Source organism: Hypanus sabinus, chromosome 12 (assembly GCF_030144855.1).
Source record: "Hypanus sabinus isolate sHypSab1 chromosome 12, sHypSab1.hap1, whole genome shotgun sequence".
Taxonomy (NCBI): domain Eukaryota; kingdom Metazoa; phylum Chordata; class Chondrichthyes; order Myliobatiformes; family Dasyatidae; genus Hypanus; species Hypanus sabinus.
Window position 1 is genome coordinate 316,505 of NC_082717.1, and position 20,912 is coordinate 337,416.

The 20,912-nt window shown below is 43.4% G+C and overlaps 1 protein-coding gene across 1 annotated transcript in view; it reads left to right on the forward strand.

The window, feature by feature from the left end:
• The window catches only part of preb (prolactin regulatory element binding), a 61,799-nt gene that overhangs the window by 9,256 nt on the left and 31,631 nt on the right, over positions 1-20,912 (forward strand). Inside the window, exons 4-5 of the mRNA XM_059985397.1 lie at positions 269-349; positions 5,759-5,883. Coding sequence (XP_059841380.1) covers positions 269-349; positions 5,759-5,883 — 206 coding nt within the window. The remainder of the gene's footprint in view (positions 1-268; positions 350-5,758; positions 5,884-20,912) is intronic.

Below are 20,912 nucleotides of genomic sequence, written 5' to 3' on the forward strand. Positions count from 1 at the left end.
CTGCTGGTCAACAATCTGTGGCTTCATTTGAATGCTGACTATTTACCAAGGTGCCAGTGAGAAACAGAGAAACATAGAAAACCTGTGGCATGAGCTGAGCAGGTGTTGCACATGTGGAAGATTATACTTACAGATATGCATCTGGCTTTCAGGGTGGATCTCAATGATTGTTTTGCTTTGAGGGAGCATCTAAACAAGGGATAGGACTTTAAAAAAAACACAAGTTAAGGGGGATTTCAATGTGAACCATGTATATTTCTACTTCCAGTTCCCAAGTATGAAGAAACGTTTTGACTTCCAAGCTCATGAAGGAGAGATTGAAGATTTGGACATTAGTCCTGACAATAAGGTTTGATTTCCCATAGATTCCACTATTTTGTTAATTTACTGAAGTGTGATAATGGAAGAGTCTAATGTGGTTTACTGCTCTGACAGTTAGAAATAAGAGACCAAGGGTCAGGACATACAGCAGTGCAGTTCACCATGTAACACTCGCTTCGGCTAGCGGCTTAATATAGGAAGTGATAGCCCCTGGCCTAGCCAAACTTAAGAAATCTTGTTTGGGTGGATGCTGCACGATGTTTTCCCTGTTACAAATCAGTACCCCGAAATAACAAACAGTATACAATATGCGATTAAACGATTAAGCTTTATAATTCGTACTTTGACTATATGGTTAGTAAAGAAAATGGGAAAAGAAGAAAAAGGACCCATTCTTATGAAACAGCCTATCATGCAATGTTGAAGCTCACTGATAAGCCAGCCGTCCACCATCGACCTCCTCCGATTGTCACTGCCCCTCGGACCCTCGCTCCAAGTCCACTGGGTCTGGCAGTCTACCAACTCTCTCCATTCACATCTTCTCTGAGTTTAAAGTCAGGAAATCTTCCTGATTTCCCTTTAGACAATAAGATATACAAATTAGGCCATTTGGCCCATCAAGCCTGCTCCGCCATTTCACATAGCTGGTTCCATTTTCCTCTCGGCCCCAATGTCCTGCCTTTTTCCCTTATCCCTTCATGCCCTCATTAACCAAGAATTGATCAACCTCCACCTTAAATATACACAAAGACTTGGTCTCCACAGCTGCCTGTGGCAAATAATTCCACATATTCATCAATCTCTGTCTACAGAAATTCCTTTTCATCTCTGTTCTAAAATGAAGCCCCTCCATTCTGAGGATGTGTCCTCTGGTCTTAAACTCTCCCATCATATAAAACCTCCTTTCCACATCCACTCTGTCAAGGCCTTTCACCTTCAGTAGGGGTCACTTCATTCTTTTGAATCCAGCGAATACAGGCCCAGACCCATCAAAAGCTCTTCATATGACAAGCCATTCAATCCTGGAATTTCACTTAATAACTCCCAATTATCACACTTTTTAAAACCTCCTACTTATAAGATGTCCCTTTCTTTGCAAGCAGGCTTGCCCAAACAACCTTTGCAAGTACCCTTCTAATATCTCCAAGATTGCGCCATCCCAATTTAAGATCTTATTGGACAATCCTGTCTTTTGTTTTACCTTTTTAAAACTAATGGAATTGTGGTCACTTGTTTACAAAGTGCTTCCCCAGTAATACTCAAGATTCGAGTTAGTGGCCCTGCTTAGTGCTGTGCCAGCCCCCACAACGTTCTGTAATGAGGAGACCAGAACTGAACACAGTACTCCAAGTGGAGTCTAACCAGAGTTTTATAAATCTGCAACATAACTTCCTGACTCTTCAACTCAAACTAGCCTCGGTTAATAAAAGTAAGCATGCTATATGGCTTCATTACCCCCTATCAACCTGTTTCGCCACTTTCAGGGAGCTAGGTACATGGACCTCCGGTTACCTCTGCTCATTATACTGTTAACTGTACTCCTTTATATTGGATCTGCACACTTGATAGAATTCTGCCATTTCTCTGCCATTTCTGTAACTGATCAATTTTCTGCCGTAACACACGAAAAATGCTTTATTCAGTAGGTTTTATATATTTCATTTCCATAGATGGTGTCTGACCACCAGTTCCTCCAGCATTTTGTGTGTGTTGTGCTGGCTTCCCAGCATCTGCAGGATCTTTTCTGTTCTTGATTTTCTGCTGTGTCTTTTCATGTAGATTTATTCCATTTCCTCCTCTGGTGCAAGTTCCACATACAACTAGAAGCTGTGTTGAGAAACAAATTTCCCCTCTCAAGTCCTCTTTAAAATCCTTTCCTCTCGTGTTAAACCTGTGCTCTCTCATTTCAAAGTTTTGAAGTACATCTATTATCAAAGAATGTATAAATTATACAACCTGAAGATTTGTTTGCTTACAGGTAGCCACAAAACAAGAAACCAGAAAGAACACAATTAAAAAACAAGATCACACCCAAAGTGCAAGAGAAAGGTGGGGGGGAGAAAGAAAACAACGAATCATACCAACAACAGAAGCGAACGTCCATTTCAAACCAAATTAAGTACTTAGATCCGAACCTTAGAGCAGCCTGGGGAGGCCCAAAGACTCAATATCAGCACACCATATTCGTGGGTACGGTGCACAGCAGCCGGGGTAGTCTTCGTAGCCTTAGCGGCACGGAGAGAGGAGTGATCATTATGGAGAGTGGGTGAAATCCTGACATCCTGTCTTCTGGTTATGTGGGCTAGCATTTAAATTGTCCTAACAATTGTACCCGAGGTGTCAGGTCTCTCAGTGGAAGAGCATTTTGGAGATGGTGGTAATAATTCTATCTCCTTTACCATAGCGTTGGAGAGGGATAGGAACAGACAAATTAGGAAAGCGTTTAATTGGACTAAGGGGAAATATGAAGCAATCAGGCAGGAATTTGGAAGCATAAATTGGAAACAGATGTGCTCAGGGAAACATACAGAAGAAATGTGGCAAATGTTCAGGAGATATTTGCGTGGAGTTCTGCATAGGTATGTTCCAGTGAGATAGGGAAAGGATGGTAGGGTACAGGAACCGTGGTGTACAAAGGCTGTTGTAAATCTAGTCAAGAAGAAAAGAAGAGCTTATAAAAGTTTCAAAAAGCTAGGTAATGATAGAGATCTAGAAGATTATAAGGCTAGCAGGAAGGAGTTCAAGAAAGAAATTAGGAGAGCCAGAAGGGGCCATGAGAATGCCTTGGCAGACAGGATTAAGGAAAACCCCAAGGCATTCTACAAGTATCTGAAGAGCAAGAGGATAAGAGTGAGAGAATAGGACCAATCAAGTGTGACAGTGGAAAAGAGGAGATAGCAGAGGTACTTAATGAGTACTTTGCTTTAGTATTCACAGTGGAAAAGGATCTTGGTGATTGTAGGAATGACTTATAGTAGACTGAAAAGCTTGAGTATGTAGATATTAAGGAAGAGGATGTGCTGGAGCTTTTGGAAAGCATCAAGTTGGATAAGTCACTGGGAGTGGATGAAGTGTACCCCAGGCTACCATGGGAGGCGAGGGAGGAGATTGCTGAGTCTCTGGCGATGATCTTTGCATCATCAATGGGGCGGGAGACTTTCTGGAGGATTGGAAGGTTGCATATGTTATTCCATTATTCAAGAAAGGGAGTAGAGATAACCCAGGAAATTCGAGACCAGTGAGTCTTACTTCAGTGGTTGGTAAGATGATGAAGATCCTGAGAGGCAGGGTTTATGAATATTTGGAGAGGCATAATATGATTAGGAATAGTCAGCACGGCTTTGTGAAAGGCAGGTCATGCCTTACGACCCTGATTGAATTTTTTGAGGATGCGATGAAACACATTGGTGAAGGTAGAGCAGTAGGTGTACTGTATATAGATTTCACCAAGGCATTTGATAAGGTACAAATGCAAGGCTTATTGAGAAAGTAGGGAGGCATGGGATCCAAGGGGAAATTGCTTTGTGGATCCAAAATTGCTTACCCATAGAAGGCAAAGAGTAGTTGTAGATGGATCACATTCTGCATAGAGGTCAGTGACCAGTGGTGTGCCTCTGGGATCTGTTCGGGGACTCCTACACTTTGTGATTGTTATAAATGATCTGGATGAAGGAGTGGAGGGATGGGTTAGTAAGTTGGTTGATGACACAAAGGTTGGAGGTGTTGTGGATAGTGTGGGGGACTGTCAGAGGTTACAGCAGGGCATTGATCGGATGCAAAAATGGGCTGAGAAGTGGCAGATGGAGTTCAACCCGGATAAGTGTGAGGTGGTTCATTTTGGTAGGTCAAATATGATGACGGAATATAGTATTATTTTGTAATTTATTTTTTTTATTGAAGTTCATCATCAAACAAATATTTCCATAAGATGTATTTTAGACATTGTACATATATATCATATAATCATATATGTCACGAATCTCCACATAGTATTTATCTGAGGTGTACACTTATAGAAAAGAGTGGAAAGAAAAAACAAGCAAAAGGAAAAAACTGTACAAGTAGGGAGTGATCTTTTTTTTTTACAACATATTCATTGATTTGTGAGAATAAAATTAGGCCTATAAGGCGTTATGTAGTTAAACCATTTTTCCAATTATGAATCAAATTGTTCCAGCTTATGATTACAGAATATAGTATTAATGGTAAAACTCTTGCAGTGTGGAGAATCAGAGGGATCTTGGGGTTCGTGTCCATAGGACACTGAAAGCTGCTGCGCAGATTGACTCTGTGGTTAAGAAAGCAAACGGTGCATTGGCCTTCATCAACCATGGAACTGAGTTTAGGAGCCGAGACCCCACTTGGAGTACTGTGCTCAGTTCTGGTCAGCTCACTATAGGAAGGATATGGAAACCATAGAAAGGGTGCAGAGGAGATTTACAAGGATATGGCCTGGATTGGGGAGCATGCCTTATGAAAACAGGTTCAGTGAACTTGGCCTTTTCTCTTGGAGTGACAGAGGTGAGAAGATAATGAGAGGCATTGATCATGTGGATAGTCTGAGGCTTTTTTCCCAGGGCTGAAATGGCTAGCACAGGAGGGCACAGTTTTAAGGTGTTTGGAAATAGATACAGAGGAGATATCAGGGGTAAGTTTTTTATACAGTCAGTGGTGAGTACATAGAATGGGCTGCTGGCAGTGGTGGTGGAGGTGGAAACGATAGGGTCTTTTAAGAGACTCATGGACAGGTATATGGAGCTCAGAAAAATGGAGGGCTATGGGTAACCCTAGGTAATTTATCAGGTAAGTACTTGTTTGGCACAGCTTTGTGGGCTGAAGGGCCTGTATTGTGCTGTAGGTTTTCTCTTTTTAGGACCTGGGCACTGCTGCAGTGCAAAGCTCTGGGGCTAGACCACTTCCCAGTGATTTGGCCACCCAGACTAGAGCTGCTCTGAAACTCTTGAAATCACCTTGGCAAACAGAGTGATCTAACTTCACATGTATGCAAGTTGTACAGTCATCAGAACTCCTCAGCCTCGGCTTCTCCTCTCTGAATGGCTCACTCCCTCTGCATCGATTCTGCAACACTCCAGCACAACTCAACCCTTGAACTGGCTTCTCCTTTGCTCGCCTCTTCATTGCAGTGATAATTTTCCACAATTTACTTCAAATAAAGTGTTATTAGTCATGCTTTCAGTTGGATTTCTTGCCTTTTGAACTACCAGTGAGCTGTCAATCGCGTTCGATAGCACCATCTTAAACCGGAAGGTGTCCACAGGAGATACCGGACTCCACTTTCATGTCCTGATGGGTAAAAAATAATCACCACTTCTTCATCATCATTTAGTCCGAATTGTGCAATTCATTTACCTGACAGTATCAGATAACTACTTTAATATGTGAAAATTAATGATAGTAATGATATTTCTCTGGACAGATAGTGACTGTGGGACGAGACTTCAAGTGTTGTGTTTGGAAAAATGACCAGTTAGTGACAGAACTATGCTGGAATGAAAACATGCCTCAGATTACAGACAAGATGTATCGATACCAAGCATGCAGGTGTGTATTTCTACTTTGCATTTCATATCCCTTTACATAAAGAGTAAAAACTGGCAGTGGTGGGGTAAATGCAGTTGTTGATCAGGTAAATTATGTCATTGGTGGGGTAAATACTGCCATTGCTGAGTACTGGGGTAAATACTGTCATTGGTGGGTTAAAAATTGTCATTGGTGGATACTGTGGTAAATATTGTCATTGATGAGTACTGGGATAAATACTGTCGCTGGTCGATACTGGGGTAAATACTGTCATTGGTGGGTTAAATATTATCATTGGGGGTACTGGGTTAAATATCATCAGTGGGTACAGGGGTAAATATTGTCATCAGTGGGTACTGGGGTAAATAATGTTTTCTGTGGGTACTAGGGTAGATACTGTCATTCGTAGGTACTGGGGTAAATAATGTAAGTGGTGGGGTAAATATTGTCATTGGTGGGTATTGGGGTAAATGCTGCTATTGGTGGATACTGAGATATATACTAGCATTAGTGGTGATGTCTTGGAGGTTGGTTAAGAATTATCAGTCGCTTGACATTTAAGATGAGGTGGTTAATTGGATTTGACACTGGCTTTGTGGGAGAAGCCGAACAGTGGTCCTAGACGGTTGCTTCTGACTGGAGGCCTGGGATCAGTTGTGTGCTGTAGGGATCATTGCTGACTGTGGTTGCTTGCCATCTGTCAATGATCTGGATGATAATATAGTAAAGCAGATCTGCAAGTTTGCAGATGACAACAAGACTGGGGGTGTAGGAAGATTATTAAAGCTTACAGCAGGATCTGGACTAGCTGGTGAAATGTGCTGAACACTGGCAAATGGAATTTAATGCAGACAAGTGCGAGAATGAAAGGAAATTTTTTAGAAACATATAAAATTATGACAAGAATAGATGAGATGGAGGCAGGGAAGTTGGTTCCATTGGTAGGTGAGACTAGAACTAGGGGACGTAGCTTCAAGAATAGTGGGAGTATATTTAGAACGGAGATGAGGAGGAACTACTTTTCCCAGAGTGTGGTGAAACTGTGGAATTCTGTGCTCAATGAAGCAATGACCTCAGTAAAGGCAGGTAGGTGACGATGAGACTATGGCCAATTCAGCAATGATCTTATTGAATGGTGGAGCAGGCTTTACTCCTGTTCATATTTCTTATGTTCTTATGGAAAAATGGATCAGCCATGAAAAAAGGATGGAGTGGACTTGATGGACCAAATGGCCTAATTCTACTCCTATGTTTTATGGCCTTATAGTTTAAGGGGAACAAGGCAGTTGGTGAGAATGTGTAATGAGCTGCCAGTGGAAATGGTAGATACGGGTTTGATTTCAACATTTAAGAGAAGTTTGGATAGGTTCATTGATGGGAGGGGTATGGAGGGCTAAGGTACCAAGCAGAATAATAGTTTGGCATAGATTAGATCGGTTGAATTGCCTGTTTCTGTGCTGCAGTGTTTTGTGACTATGTCTGTCTGTAGCTGTGGAGAGCTTATTTCAGAGGAAATGTTAAGGCTTTGCATAAACTAGAACATTGAACAGTATCGGCCCTTCGGCCTTGATCAATCTAACCATTAATCTAACCATTCTCTCTTACACAGCCCATAACCCTCAATTTTTCTGATATTAGACATAACAGCAGAATTGTTAAGGCTTTGCATAAACTAGAACATTGAACAGTATCGGCCCTTCGGCCTTGATCAATCTAACCATCAATCTAACCATTCTCTCTTACACAGCCCATAACCCTCAATTTTTCTGATATTAGACATAACAGCAGAATTAGACCATTTGGTCCATCGAATCTGCTCTGCCATTCAATCATGGCTGATCCTTTTCTCCCCTCCTCAACCCCAATTTACCGGCCTTCTCCACATAACTTTGATGCCATGTCCAGTCAAGAACCTATCGATTTCACCTTAAATACACCCAACTTGGCCTCCACAGCTGCCTGTGGTAAGGAATTCTACAAATTCATTTCTCTCTTGCAAAAGAAATTTCTGCACATCTTGGTTTTAAATGAATGCCCCTCTGTCCTGAGACTGTGCCCTCTTATCCATGACTCCCTCACCATGGTAAACATTCTTTCCACATCTACTCTATCTGGGCCTTTCAACATTTGAAAGGTTTCAATGAGATCCCCCTTATCCTTCTAAATTCCAGCGAGTACGGACCCAGAGCCATCATATGTTCCTCGCATGATAACCCTTTCATTGTCAGATTCATCCTATGAAACTTGTCTGGACCCTCTCCAATGCCAGCACATCTTTTCTAAGATGAGGAATCCAAAACCGTACACAATACTCAAGGGTGAGGCCTCATCAGTGTCTTATAAAGCCTCTTGATTATCTAGACCTCTTGAAATGAATGCTAACATTGCATTTGCCTTCCTCACCATCGACTCTACCTGTAAGTTAACCTTTAGGCTGTTCTGTACAAGGACTCCCAAATCCCTTTGCAACTCAGATCTTATGGTTTCACCGTTTCTTAAAGAGTGGAGTGACATTTGCAATTTTCCAGTCCTCTGGCACCATGCTGGAATCCAATGATTTTTGAAATATCATTGCTAAGGCCTCTACAATCTCTAACCCTACCTCTTTCAGAACCCTAGGGTGCAGTTCAACTGGTCCAGGTGATTTAGGTACCCTTAGGACATACAGCTTTCTGAGCACCTTCTCCCTTGTAACAGTAACTGCACCCACTTCTCTTTCCTCACACACTACAACATCAGGCACATTGCTAGTGTCTTCCACAGTGAAGACTGATGCAAAATACTCATTTAGTACATCTGCCATCTCCTTGTCCCTCGTTATTATTTCTCCTGCCTCATTTTCTAGCAGTCCTATATACATTCACATTTCTCCCTTATTCTTAACATACTGGAAAAAACTTTTACTATCCACTTTGATATTATTTACTAGCTTGCTTTCATAATTCATCTTTTCCCTTCTAATGATTCTTTTAGCTACCGAATCCTCTATCTTCCTGCTAATTTTTACTTTGTTGAATGTCCTCCCGTTTTTTTTTACATTAGCTTTCACTTCCCTTGTCAGCTATAGTTGTGCTATTTTGCCATTTGAGTATTTTTTGTTTTTGGAATACACATGTTCTGCACCTTCCTCATTTTCCCCAGAAACTTGTGCCATTGCTGCTCTGCTGACATCCCTGCCAGCAGCTCCTTCCAATTTACTTTGGCTAACTCCTCTCTCATGCCACTGTAATTTACTTTCTCCCTATCAAATTTCAAGTTGAACTCAATCTTATTGTGATCACTGGCTCCTCATGGCTCTTTTACTTTAAGCTCCCTAATCACCTCCGGTTCATTGTATAACACCCAATCCTGTATAGCTGATCCCCTAGTAGGCTCTAAAAAGCCATCTCCTACGCATTCAACAAACTCAACTCTCTTGAGATCCATAACCATCCTGATTTTCCCAATCGACCAGCATGTTAAAATCTCCTATGATCATCATAACATTGCCCTTTTGACTCGACTTTTCTATTTCCTGTTGTAATCTGTGATACACATCCCAGCTACTGTTGGAAGGCCTGTATATAACTGCATTAGGGTCCTTTTACCCTTGCAGTTTCTTAATCAGATCCTATGTCACATCTTTGTACTGATTTGATGTCACTCTTTACCAGCAGAGCCATGTCACCCCTTCTGCTTACTTTCCTATCCCTCTGATACAATGTGTAACATCCCAACTACAACCATCCTTCAGCCACGATTTTGTGACGGTCACAACATGATACCTGACAATCTGTAATAGTGCAGCAAAATCATCCACCTTATTTCTTATCTCTGTGCATTGAGATATAACACTTTGAGTACTGTATTTGCTACCCTTTTGGATTCTGCATGCCTAACGCACTGATACTCACCCTGCTGGCTGCAATTTTATCCAATTATCTGCCTGCCTTTCCTGCCCTTCCTGGCAGTTTGACTGTGTGCCAATTTTGCTTTTTTACCATCCATCCTATCCTGAGTCCTTTCATTATGGTTTCAAGCCCTCCTGCCAAATTAGTTTAAATTCTCTCCAACAGCTCTAACAAACCTGCCCACAAAAACATTGTTTCTCCTGGGGTTCAGGTGCAACCTGTTCCTCTTGTACAGGTCATACGTCCCCAGAGATCCCAGTGATGCAAGAACCTGAAGGCCTGCCCCCTGCTCCAGCTTCTCAGCCATACATTTATCTGCCAAATCATCCTGTTTCTACCCTCACTAGCATGTACAGGTAGCAATCCAGAAATTACTAGTCTGAAGGTCTTGCTTCTCAGCTTTCTGCCTTGCTCTCTAAATTCTTTCTTCTCTTTGCTTTTCTTTCCTATGTTATTGGTACCAATATGTACCAACACTTGCGGCGACTCTCCCTCCCTCTCTAAAATACTGTGGATTTGATCTGAGATGTCCCTGACTCTGGCACATGGAAGCAATATACCATCCAGGGGTCCTGTTCCTATCCACAGAATCTCCTGTCTCTTTGACGATTCACTCCCCTATCATATTGTTGTGCTCTGTGCTCTGCTCCTGCTGCTGATTGGGCCTCTGGGGAATCATAGAACATAGAACAGTACAGCAAAGGAACAGACCATTTGACCCACAATATTGAGCTGAACCAGCTAAAAAGCAAATCAAAAACACACAAACACTAAAACCCTCCTACCTACACTGTCCCCATAACCCTCCATCTTCCTCCATATGCCCATCCAAATGTCTTTTAAAAGCTTCTAATGTATTTGCCTCTACCACCATGCCAGGCAGTGCATTCCAGGCATCCATCACTCTGAGTAAAAAAGTTTGCCCCTCACATCCCCCTTGAAACTATCCCCCTCACCTCCAATGCATGCCCTCTGGTATTGGACATTTCAAATCTGAAAAACAGATATTCTCTGTCCACTCTACCTATGCTACTCTCTGTCCACTCTGCCTGTACCTCTCATAAATTTGTAAACCTCTATTAGCCTCTTACGGTCCAGAGAAAACAACCCAAGTGTATCCAGCTTCTCGTGATGGCACATTCCCTCTAAACCAGGCAGCGTCTCGGTGAACCCCTCCTGCACCCTCTTCGAAACCTCAATGGCCTTCCTGTAGTGGAGCCACCAGAAATGTATGCAATACTCCATGTATGCCTCACCAGAATTCTATAAACTTGCATCATAACATCCTGACTTTTGAACTCAAAGTCTTGACTAATAAAAGCGAGCATTCCATCAGCCTTCTGAACCACTTTATCGACCTGTATAGCCACTCTCAAGAAGCTACAAACTTGGATCCCAAGATCTCTCTGCTCAACAACACTGTTAAGGACCTTGCCCTTAACAGTATACAGTCCCTTTGCATTTGCCCTTCTGCGTGCAACATCTCAAATTCATCTAGGTTTAACTCTATTTGCCATTTCTCAGCCCATATGTGCAATGAAGGAGGATCAGAGGGAGCTTGGGGTCCAAGTCCATAGGACGCTCAAAGCGGCTGCGCAGGTTGATTCTGTGATTAAGAAGGCATATGGTGTATTGGCCTTCACTAACCGTGGGATTGAATTTAGGAGCTGAGAGGTAATGTTTCAGTTCCTTAGGACCCTGGTCGGACCCCACTTGGATTACTGTGCTCAGCTCTGGTCGCCTCACTACAGGAAGGATGTGGAAACCATAGAAAGGATGCAGAGGAGATTTACAAGGATGTTGTCTGGATTGGGAGGCATGTCTTATGAAAACAGGTTGAGTGAACTCGGCCTTTTCTCCTTGGAGCAACAGAGGATGAGAGGTGACCTGATAGAGGTGTATAAGATGATGAGGGGCATTGATCGTGTGGATAGTCAGAGGCTTTTTCCCAGGGCTGAAATGGTTATCACAAGGGGACACAGGTTTAAAGTGCTGGAGAGTAGGTACAGAGGAGATGAGAGGGTAAGTTTTTTATGCAGAGAGTGGTGAGTGCATGGAATGGGCTGTTGGCAACGGTGGTGGAGGCAGATATGGTAGGGTCTTTTAAGAGACTTTTGGATATTAGAAAAATAGAGAGCTATGGGTAAGCCTATTGAAGTCTAAGGTAGGGACATGTTCGGCACAACTTTGTGGGCCAAAGGGCCTGTATTGTGCTGAAGGTTTTCTATGTTTCCATGAATCTATATTGTACTGTATTCTTAGCCAGTGTTCTGCACTATCCACAACTCCACCAATCTTGGTGTCATCCGGTAATATACTAACTCACCCCTCTTACATTTTCATCCAGGTCATTCATATAGATTACAAACAGCAGAGGTCTCAGCACAGATCCCTGAGGAATTCCGGTAATTAGAGTCCTCCAGTTTGAATAAGTCTCTTCAACCACTACCCTCTCACCTATGTGCAAGCCAATTCTGAATCCAAACAGCCAATTCACCACAGGCCCCATGCATCTCAATCTTCTGGATTAGCCTCCTATGAGGGACTTTGTCAAATGCCTTACTAAAATCCATGTAGACAACATTCATTGCCCGACCCTCATCAATCTCTCTCGTCACCTTGTCAAAAAACTCAACTAATTTGGTAAGGCATAACCTGCCATGCAGAAAGCCAGACTAACGTTCCCTAGTTAGGCCATGGGTTTCCAAAGCTCATATATTCTTTCTCTAAGAATTTTCTCCAGCAATTTCCCTTCTTAAATACAGATACAACGTTAGTCACTTACCATTCCTCTGGAACATCGCCACTGTCTGGAGAAGACATGTAGATACTGGTGAATGTCCCAGATATCCCATCTCTTGTCTCCTTTAATAACTTAGGGTAAATCACATTAGGCCCTGGGGACATATCTACCCTAATACTCATTAGGAGACCCAACACTTCCTCCTTGATCTCTAAATGCTGTAATGTATTAATAATCTCGGTGCCCATCTCTTCCCCCTTACACTAAGAAGGTCCCGGTTTATATTAGGGATGCTGAAATCCCCCATGACAACAACCCTATTATTTTTACACATTTCCTTAATCTGATTATATATCTATTCCTCAATGTCCCGGTGGCTAATAGTGTGATTGCACCCTTCCTAGTCCTGAGTTGCACACAAATGATTTCTGGATCCACAAAGCATGGTTCCCTTGGATCCCGTGTCTTCTTACTTTCTCAATAAGCCTTGCATGGGGTACCTTATCAAATGTCTTGCTGAAATCCACATTCACTACACTACATTTACTGCTCTAACTTCCTCAAAAAATTCAATCAGGCTCGTAAGGCACGACTTACCTTTGAAAAAGCCATGCTGACTATTCCTAATCATATTATGCTTCTGCAAATGTTCATACATCCTGCCTCTCAGGATCTTCCCCATCAACTTACCAACCACTGAAGTAAGACTCACTGGTCTATAATTTCCTGGGCTATCTCTACTCCCTTTGTTGAATAAGGGAACAACATCTGCAACCCTCCAATCCTCCAGAACCTCTCCCTTCCCTATTGATGATGCAAAGATCATTGCCAGAGGCTCAGCAATCTCCTCCCTGGCCTCCCACAGTAGCCTGGGGTAGATATCGTCTGTTCCTGGCGATTTATCCATCTTGATGCTTTCCAAAAGCTCCAGCAAATCCACTTTCTTAATGTCTATATGGTCAAGCATTTCAGTCCGCTGTACGTCATCCCTACAATCGCCAAGATCCTTTACTTTAGTGAATACTGAAGCAAAGTATTCATTAAGTACCTCTGCTACCTCCTCTGGTTCCATACACACTTTTCCAACGTCACACTTGATTGATCCTATTCTCTCATGTCTTATCCTCTTATTCTTCACATACTTGTAGAATGCCTTGGTGTTTTCCTTAATCCTTCTTACCAAGGCTTTCTCATGGCCTCTTCTGGCTCTCCTAATTTCATTCCTCAGCTCCTTCCTGTTAGTATTATAATTTTCTAGCTCTCTATCAATACTTAGTTTTTTGAAGTTTCACATGCATCTGCTCTCACCCCATCCTCCCGCCACCCCACTAGGGATAGGGTTCCCTTTGTCCTCACCTTCCACCCCTCCAGCCTCTGGGTCCAACATACAATTCTCTGTAACTTCCGCCACCTCCAATGGGATCCCACCACCAAGCACATCTTTCCCTCCACCCCCCTTTCTGCTGGGATTGCTCCCTACGCAACTCCCTTGTCCATTCGTCCCCCCCATCCTTTTCCACCGATCTCCCTCCCGGCACTTATCCTTGTAAGCCGAACAAGTGCTACACTTGCCCTTACACTTCCTCCCTCACCACCATTCAGGGCCCCAGACAGTCCTTCCAGGTGAGGCGACACTCCACCTGTGAGTCGGCTGGTGTGATGTACTGTGTCCGGTGCTCCCGCTGCGGCCTTCTATATATTGGTGAGACCCGATGCAGACTGGGAGACCGTTTCACTGAACACCTACACTCTATCCGCCGGAGAAAGCAAGATCTCCCAATGGCCACACATTTTAATTCCACGTCCCATTCCCATTCTGATCTGTCTATCCATGGCCTCCACTACTGTCAAGATGAAGCCACGCTCAGGTTGGAGGACACCCATCTGGGTAGCCTCCAACCTGATGGCATGAACATTGATTTCTCTAACTACCATTAATGCCCCCCTCCCCTTCTTACCCCACCCCCTTTTTATCTATCTATTTATTTATTTTCCCTTTTTTGCTCTTTTCTCACTTTTTTTCTCTCTCTGTCCCTCTCACAATAACTCCTTGCCTGCTATCAATCTTCCTCTGGTGCTCCCCTCCCCCTTTCTTTCTCCCTAGGCCTCCCGTCCTATGATCCTTTCCCTTCTCCAGCTGTGTATCCCTTTGTCCAATCAACTTGCCAGCTCTTAGCTTCATCCCTTCCCCTCCTGTCTTCTTCTATCATTTTGGGTCTCCCTCTCCCCCTCCCACTTTCAAATCTTTTACTATCTCTTCTTTCGGTTAGTCTTGACAAGGGCCTCGGCCTGAAACATCGACTGTACTTCTTCCTGTAGATGCTGCCTGGCCTGCTGCGTTCTACCAGCATTTTGTGTGTGTTTTTTGAACCTTTCGTACGCTTTTCTTCTTCACTAGATTATCTATAGCCTTTGTACACCATGTTTCCTGTACCCTACCACCCTTTTCCCTGTCTCATTGGAACGTACCTATGCAGAACGCCACGTAAATACCCCCTGCACATTTGCCACATTTCTGCCGTACATTTCCCTGAGAACATCTGCTCCCAATTTATGTTTCTAAGTTCCTGCCTGATAGCTTCATATTTCCCCTTACTCCAATTAAACATTTTCTTGACTTCTTTGCTCCTATCCCTCTCCAATGCTATGGTAATGGAAATAGAATTGTGATCACTATCTCCAAAGTTCTCCTCCACTGAGAGACCTGACACCTGACCAGGTTCATTTCCCAATACCAGATCAAGTACAGCCTCTCCTCTTGTAGGCTTATCTGCATATTGTGTCAAGAAATCTTCCTGAACACACCTAACAAACTCCATCCCATCTAAACCCCTCACTCTAGGGACATGCCAATCAACATTGGGGAAATTAAAGTCTCCCATCATGACAACCCTGTTATTATTGCACCATTCCAGAATCCATCTCCCTATCTGCTCCTCAATGTCCCTGTGTGGTCTTTAAAAAAAGCACCCAGTAGAGCTATTGACCCCTTCCTGTTTCTAACTTCCACCCACAGAGACTCAGTAGACAATCTCTCCATGACGTCCTCCTTTTATGCAACTGTGACAATATCTCTGATCAGCAGTGCCACAACCCCACCTCTTGATTGGCAACATTGAGGGAATCTTTGAATGTGGTTTCCAAGATCCTTCTGTTCCTCCAAACTACTAAGAATCCTGCCATTGATCCTGAACTCTTGGACTCTGCCTTTGAATTCAACTTTCTGAAGTTTATCACTTCACACTTTTCTTGATTTAACTCCATTTGCCACTTCTACACACTCCCTGTCAGTGTGTCATTGTAACCTATGACAACCTTCTACGCTATGCCAACTCCACTAATCTTTATATCATCTGCAAATTTATTAATCCACCCTTTCATTTCCTCATCCAAGTCATTTACAAAAAAATCACAAAAGGCAGGGTTATATTAAAGGCACAGTTATATTAAAAGCAAGAGGAGAGTGAGGGATAAAATTGGTCCCTTAGAGAATCAGGGTGGTCAGCTATGTGTGGAGCTGAGGGAGATGGGAGAGATTTTGAATGATTTCTTCTCTTCGGTATTCACTAAGGAGAAGGATATTAAATTGTGTAAAGTGTGGGAAACAAGTAAGGAAGTTATGGAACCTATGACAATTAAAGAGTTGGAAGTACTGGCACTTTTAAGAAATTTTAAAGTGGATAAATCTCTGGGTCCTGACAGGATATTCCCCAGGACCCTGAGGGAAGTTTGTGTAGAGATAGCAGGAGCTCTGACGGAGATCTTTCAGATGTCATTAGAAACGGGGATTGTGCCGGAGGATTGGCGTATTGCTCATGTGGTTCCATTGTTTGAAAAGGGTTCTAGAAGTAAGCCTAGCAATTATAGACCTGTCAGTTTGACATCAGTGGTGGGTAAATTAATGGAAAGTATTCTTAGAGATAGTATTTATAATTATCTGGATAGACAGGATCTGATTAGGAGTAGCCAGCATGGATTTGTGCGTGGAAGGTCATGTTTGACAAACCTTATTGAATTTTTTGAAGAAGTTACGAGGAATGTTGACGAGGGTAAGGCAGTGGATGTCTATATGGACTTCAGCAAGGCCTTTGACAAAATTCCATATGGAAGGTTAGTTAAGAAGGTTCAGTCGTTAGGTATTAATGCTGGGGTAATAAAATGGATTCAACAGTGGCTAGATGGGAGATGCCAGAGAGTAGTGGTGGATGATTGTTTATCAGGATGGAGGCCAGTGACTAGCGGGGTACCTCAGGGATCTGTTTTAGGCCCAATGTTGTTTGTAATATACATAAATGATCTGGATGATGGGGTGGTAAATTGGATTAGTGAGTATGTCGATGATACTAAGGTAGGAGGTGTTGTGGATAATGAGGTGGGTTTTCAAAGCTTGCAGGGAGATTTATGCTGGTTAGAAAAATGGGCTGAACGTTGGCAGATGGAGTTTAATGCTGAGAAGTGTGAGGTTCTACATTTTGGCAGGAATAATCCAAATAGAACATACAGGGTAAATGGTAGGGCATTGAGGAATGCAGTGGAACAGAGAGATCTAGGAATAACTGTGCATAGTTCCCTGAAAGTGGAGTCTCATGTAGATAGGGTGGTGAAGAAGGCTTTTGAAACGCTGGCCTTTATAAATCAGAGCATTGAGTACAGAAGTTGGGATGTAATGTTAAAATTGTACAAGGCATTGGTAAGGCCAAATTTGGAATATTGTGTACAGTTCTGGTCACCGAATTATAGGAAAGATATCAATAAATTAGAGAGAGTGCAGAGACGATTTACTAGGATGTTACCTGGGTTTCAGCACTTAAGTTACAGAGAAAGGTTGAACAAGTTAGGTCTCTAGTCATTGGAGCGTAGAAGGTTGAGGGGGGATTTGATCGAGGTATTTAAAATTTTGAGAGGGATAGATAGAGTTGACGTGAATAGGCTGTTTCCATTGAGAGTAGGGGAGATTCAAACGAGAGGACATGATTTGAGAATTAGGGGGCAGAAGTTTAAGGGAAACACGAGGGGGTATTTCTTTACTCAGAGAGTGATAGCTGTGTGGAATGAGCTTCCTGTAGAAGTAGTAGAGGCCAGTTCAGTTGTGTCATTTAAGGTAAAATTGGATAGGTATATGGACAGGAAAGGAGTGGAGGGTTATGGGCTGAGTGCGGTAGGTGGGACTAGGTGAGATTAAGAGTTCGGCATGGACTAGGAGGGCTGAGATGGCCTGTTTCCATGCTGTGATTGTTATATGGTTATATGGTCCCAGAAGAAATCTCTGGAGGTCACCGACCTCCATGCAAAATGCGCTCCATCTACTACCACCTTCTGCCTATTGTGAGCAAACCAATTCTGAATTCATATAGCCAAGTTTCTCTGGATCTTAAGACCACAACATATCATTGATAATTTCAGGACTTTCTCTACTCCTTTGCATCCTCTGTAGATATCCAGCCCTTACAGTTGCATTCATTCTAGTAAATTTTCTCTTTTGGAAGAGGACAGCGAGGCTTGAGAGGAAGTGCGGCGGCGGCCATTTTCAAATTGTCCAATTGCTTCTCAGATCGGAGTTCTGAGAGGTGGGACTGCGCAGGCACGTGAAGGAGGCCCGGGAAGGAGGGAAGATATATAAAGAATGCCGCCGTAAGAAGCGGGCAGCTTTGTTTGCGGGCAGCGGAGTGAGCCGGGCGCAGAGTGTAGGGCTTGGGCTCAGAGGGCTTAGGCGGAAGAGGGCACAGTAGGCTTATCTTTTAGTTCTTGTATTTTCAGTTATTTGGGAGGTATGAGTGTGAGGGCAGCTTGTTGTTCTCGGTGTCGGATGTGGGAGATCCTGGGGTCTCTGAGCCTCCCGGACGTCCACATCTGCGCCAGGTGCGCCGAACTGCAGCTCCTGAGGGACCGAGTTAGGGAACTGGAGCTGCAGCTCGATGACCTTCGCCTGGTCAGGGAGAGTGAGGAGGTGATAGAGAGGAGTTACAGGCAGGTGGTCACTCCGGGACCAAGGGAGGCAGATAGGTGGGTTACAGTCAGGAAGGGGAAGAGGCAGGTACTAGAGAGTACCCCAGTGGCTGTACCCCTTGACAATAAGTACTCATGCTTGAGTACTGTTGGGGGGGACAGCCTACCTGGTGGGAGTGACAGTGGCCGAGCCTCCGGCACAGAGGATGGCCCTGTAGCTCAGAAGGGTAGGGTTAGAAGAAAGAGGTCCATAGTAATAGGGGACTCAATAGTCAGGGGCTCAGACAGGCGTTTCTGTGGAGGTGACTGGGAGTCCCGGATGGTAATTTGCCTCCCTGGTGCCAGGGTTTGGGACGTTTCTGATCGCGTCCAAGATATCCTGAAGTGGGAGGGTGAAGAGCCAGAGGTCGTGGTACATGTAGGTACCAATGACATAGGAAGGAAAGGGGAAGAGGTCCTGAAACGTGAGTATAGGGAGTTAGGAAGGCAGTTAAGAAGAAGGACCGCAAAGGTAGTAATCTCGGGATTACTGCCTGTGCCACGCGACAGTGAGAGTAGGAATAGAATTAGGTGGAGGATGAATGTGTGGCTGTGGGATTGGAGCAGGGGGCAGGGATTCAAGTTTCTGGATCATTGGGACCTCTTCTGGGGCAGGAGTGACCTGTTCAAGAAGGACGGGTTACACTTGAATCGTGGGGGGACCAATATCCTAGCAGGGAGGTTTGCTAGGGCTACAGGGCGGAATTTACACTAGTAAGATTGGGGGGCGGGAGACTATTTGAGGAGACTATGGGAGAGGAGGTTAGTTCACCAGTGGAGCAAGTAAATAGACAGTGTGTGAGGGAGGAAAGGCAGGTGATGGAGAAGGGATGCGCTCAGCCCGAAGATGTAGGGGAGAAGAAAGAAAAAGATAATAAATTTGAATGCATTGTTAGGGATGGAAAGAGAGGAGGAGATGGAGAGTATCTTAAATGTATCTATTTTAATGCTAGGAGCATTGTAAGAAAGGTGGATGAGCTTAAAGCGTAGATTGATACCTGGAATTATGATGTTGTAGCTATTAGTGAAACATGGTTGCAGGAAGGGTGTGATTGGCAACTAAATATTCCTGGATTTAGTTGCTTCAGGTGTGATAGAGTAGGAGGGGCCAGAGGAGGAGGTGTTGCATTGCTTGTCCGAGAAAATCTTATGGCGGTGCTTTGGAAGTATAGATTAGAGGGCTCCTCTAGGGAGGCCATTTGGGTGGAATTGAAGAATGGGAAAGGTGCAGTAACACTGATAGGAGTGTATTATAGGCCACCTAATGGGGCGCGTGAGTTGGAAGAGCAAATGTGTAAGGAGATAGCAGATATTTGTAGTAAACACAAGGTGGTGATTCTGGGAGATTTTAATTTTCCACACGTAGACTGGGAAGCTCATTCTGTAAAAGGGCTGGATGGTTTAGAGTTTGTGAAATGTGTGCAGGATAGTTTTTTGCAACAATACATAGAAGTACCGACTAGAGATGGGGCAGTGTTGGATCTCCTGTTAGGGAATGCGATAGGTCAGCTGACAGATCCAGTGATCACAATAGCATTAGCTTCAATATAATTATGGAGAAGGACAGGACTGGACCTAGAGTTGAGATTTTTGATTGGAGAAAGGCTAACTTTGAGGGGATGCGAAGGGATTTAGAGAGAGTGGATTGGGTCAAGTTGTTTTATGGGAAGGATGTAATAGAGAAATGGAGGTCATTTAAGGGTGAAATTATGAGGGTACAGAATCTTTATGTTCCTGTTAGGATGAAAGGAAAGGTTAAAGATTTGAGAGCACCATGGTTTTCAAGGGATATTAGAAATTTGGTTCAGAAAAAGAGGGATGTCTACAATAGATATAGGCAGCATGGAGTAAAGGAATTGCTCGAGGAATATAAAGAATGTAAAAGGAATCTTAAGAAAGAGATTAGAAAAGCTAAAAGAAGATACGAGGTTGGTTTGGCAAATAAGGTGAAAGTAAATCCGAAAGGTTTCTACAGTTATATTAAAAGCAAGAGGATAGTGAGGGATAAAATTGGCCCCTTAGAGAATCAGAGTGGTGGTCAGCTATGTGTGGAACCGAAGGAGATGGGAGAGATTTTGAATGATTTCTTCACTTCGGTATTCACTAAGGAGAAGGATATTGAATTGTCTAAGGTGTGGGAAACAAGTAAGGAAGTTATGGAACCTATGACAATTAAAGAGGTGGAGGTACTGGCGCTTTTAAGAAATTTAAAAGTGGATAAATCTCCGGGTCCTGACAGGATATTCCCCAGGACCTTGAGGGAAGTTTGTGTAGAAATAGCAGGAGCTCTGATGGAGATCTTTCAGATGTCATTAGAAACGGGGATTGTGCCGGAGGATTGGCGTATTGCTCATGTGGTTCCATTGTTTAAAAAGGGTTCTAGAAGGAAGCCTAGCAATTATAGACCTGTCAGTTTGACATCAGTGGTGGGT